Source organism: Suricata suricatta, chromosome 8 (assembly GCF_006229205.1).
Source record: "Suricata suricatta isolate VVHF042 chromosome 8, meerkat_22Aug2017_6uvM2_HiC, whole genome shotgun sequence".
Classification (NCBI taxonomy): domain Eukaryota; kingdom Metazoa; phylum Chordata; class Mammalia; order Carnivora; family Herpestidae; genus Suricata; species Suricata suricatta.
Window position 1 is genome coordinate 46,361,112 of NC_043707.1, and position 1,941 is coordinate 46,363,052.

The 1,941-nt window shown below is 51.5% G+C and overlaps 1 protein-coding gene across 5 annotated transcripts in view; it reads right to left on the bottom strand.

The window, feature by feature from the left end:
• SLC22A15 (solute carrier family 22 member 15) overlaps window positions 1–1,932 on the bottom strand; it is an 83,888-nt gene extending 81,956 nt beyond the window's left edge. For all 5 annotated transcript variants that reach the window (XR_003911989.1, XR_003911990.1, XR_003911991.1 and 2 more), the window contains exon 1: window positions 1,813–1,932. Coding sequence is in view for 2 of the 5 variants with exons in the window: in XM_029948451.1 (XP_029804311.1) it covers window positions 1,813–1,899 (87 nt within the window). In the remaining 3 variants the exon portion in view is untranslated. The remainder of the gene's footprint in view (window positions 1–1,812) is intronic.
• Window positions 1,933–1,941: the final 9 nt, after the last annotated feature.

Consider the following 1,941-nt stretch of genomic DNA (forward strand, 5'->3'; position numbering starts at 1 on the left):
GAGAGAGAGAGAGAGAGAGAGAGAGAGAGAGAGAGAGAGAATCCCAAGCAGGTTCCTTGATATCAGCGCAGAGCCTGACGAGGGGCTCAAACCCACAACCATGAGATCAGGACCTGAGTCAAAATTAAGAAAAGTAGGACACTTAACTGACTGAGCCACTCAGGGGCCCCAGAACAGTGGCCTTTTTAGTGCTGTACTCCCTCAAAACAAAGTTTTCTAAGCAGGCAGATCCCTGGCGAGGCCTGTAACAAGATGACAGCTGGTAGGGTAGCGGCATGGGAGATGGGATTGTTCTGAAAAGAACTGGATTCCTGGAATTCTTGGTTAGAAGATGAACGAAAGAATGTTCTCAAGAAAAAGGTATTATAAATGAACATCAGGCATCATGGGTACAATTACATGCTCTCTGTGTTAAATACTGTTTTTGACTCAGGAAATACTTTTTCCCCACAGGAAAATTACAGTGAAACAATGAACTTTAAAGAACTTCAGAATCCTGCATACTTGTGAACTCAGAATGTGCTTTGCTAGAAAAAAGGACTGTCATCATCTATCAGTCCATCATTTGAACAGCTCTTCTGGCCGGGGATAACTGAACTTGCAAACATTTTCATGGAAAACAGAATCAGTAAGGCAATTGTCACCCTCCCCCACCCCTATCTTCCTGTTGAGCGATTGCCTTGTGCCACGTTCAAGCAACTGGTGGTTATACTCAAGACTTCCCTGTACTTTCCTCGGGACAATTATCATTACACATTAATTGTACGTATTGAACTGTCTGCTTTACACCCCCCGTAGAATGGGGTGCTTTCAGGCTCTCACGGGAAAGGAGCTTTGATTTGCCCACCATTGCAGCCCCTGCTAAGCAAATAGTAGGCACTCATTAAATGTGTTGAATGAAGCAGTAGTAAAATGACAGACTCACAGTAGACACTAATAAAGAATTTGCGAATGAAACGCCTTTAGAATGTTGGGAGAGGTAATCGATGTTTTTAAATGCGCCATTTAGGCTGGCAAAGGAAGAGTAACTCTGGCCTGGCCAAGTGTATCTATAATGACCTTGAGCATACTAAACCCCCACTTTTAGGCTGGAGTGGGCAAAAGGTGTGTGAGCATTTTGTACAATGAAAAAAATGATTCTATTTTATAATTGAATCTGAATACTGTAGACTCATATTGTAGATGGCATTATTCAACTTATAATAATTGAGGCTGGCCTCTGGGCAGAAATGACCCAGCGGAACTTGAATGAGGGAGAAATAAACCCTATGTATGGAAAGCACCTGGAACAGAAAGCCCCCTGGAATCCAGGAAAAGAGGGTAAGCGGACACCTAGACCTGAAGGAGGCCGCTCTGGGTCGGACCTTGGGCAGGGTCAGCTGGCTACCCTGGAGGGCTCTCTGTGTGCTCTGGATTCCAAGGTGACAGAGCCGCTGGTGAGTAACAATTCCGTCATGCATTCAAGGGGCATTCCAAGTACATGTGGAACCGGCACCCGCTCTGATTAACCAGCTCATCCGCGGCTGAAGTCCCCCCCACCCCCACTCCTTCTCCCACACGAGGTGGCAGGGTGGGTGGGCCTTGCGGAACAGCCCCAGGGGGCAGGCTCGGAGGCTGGGGCGGGCACCGCAGGCCAGGCCTGCCGGAGACCTTGTGTCGGGGCCCAGGCCAGCCTTCGCGCGGGGCGGGGACGCGGGGCTTGCGCCACCCGCCCCCTCCTCTGGGGTTTGCAGAGCCTCGGCTGCCGGCGGGCTCCTCCGGGAATCCGCGGGAGGCGGGGCAGCGGGGCGCTGGGGGCGGAGGGGGACTCACCTGCAGCAGCACGGCCAGCAGGAAGCATAAGTACATCTGGTAGATGCCCATCTCCCCCACCGCCTGGAACGCCTCCTCCACCTCCATGGCAGGCCGGCCTGTCCGGCCCGGCTGGGCCCGTCGGCGCCG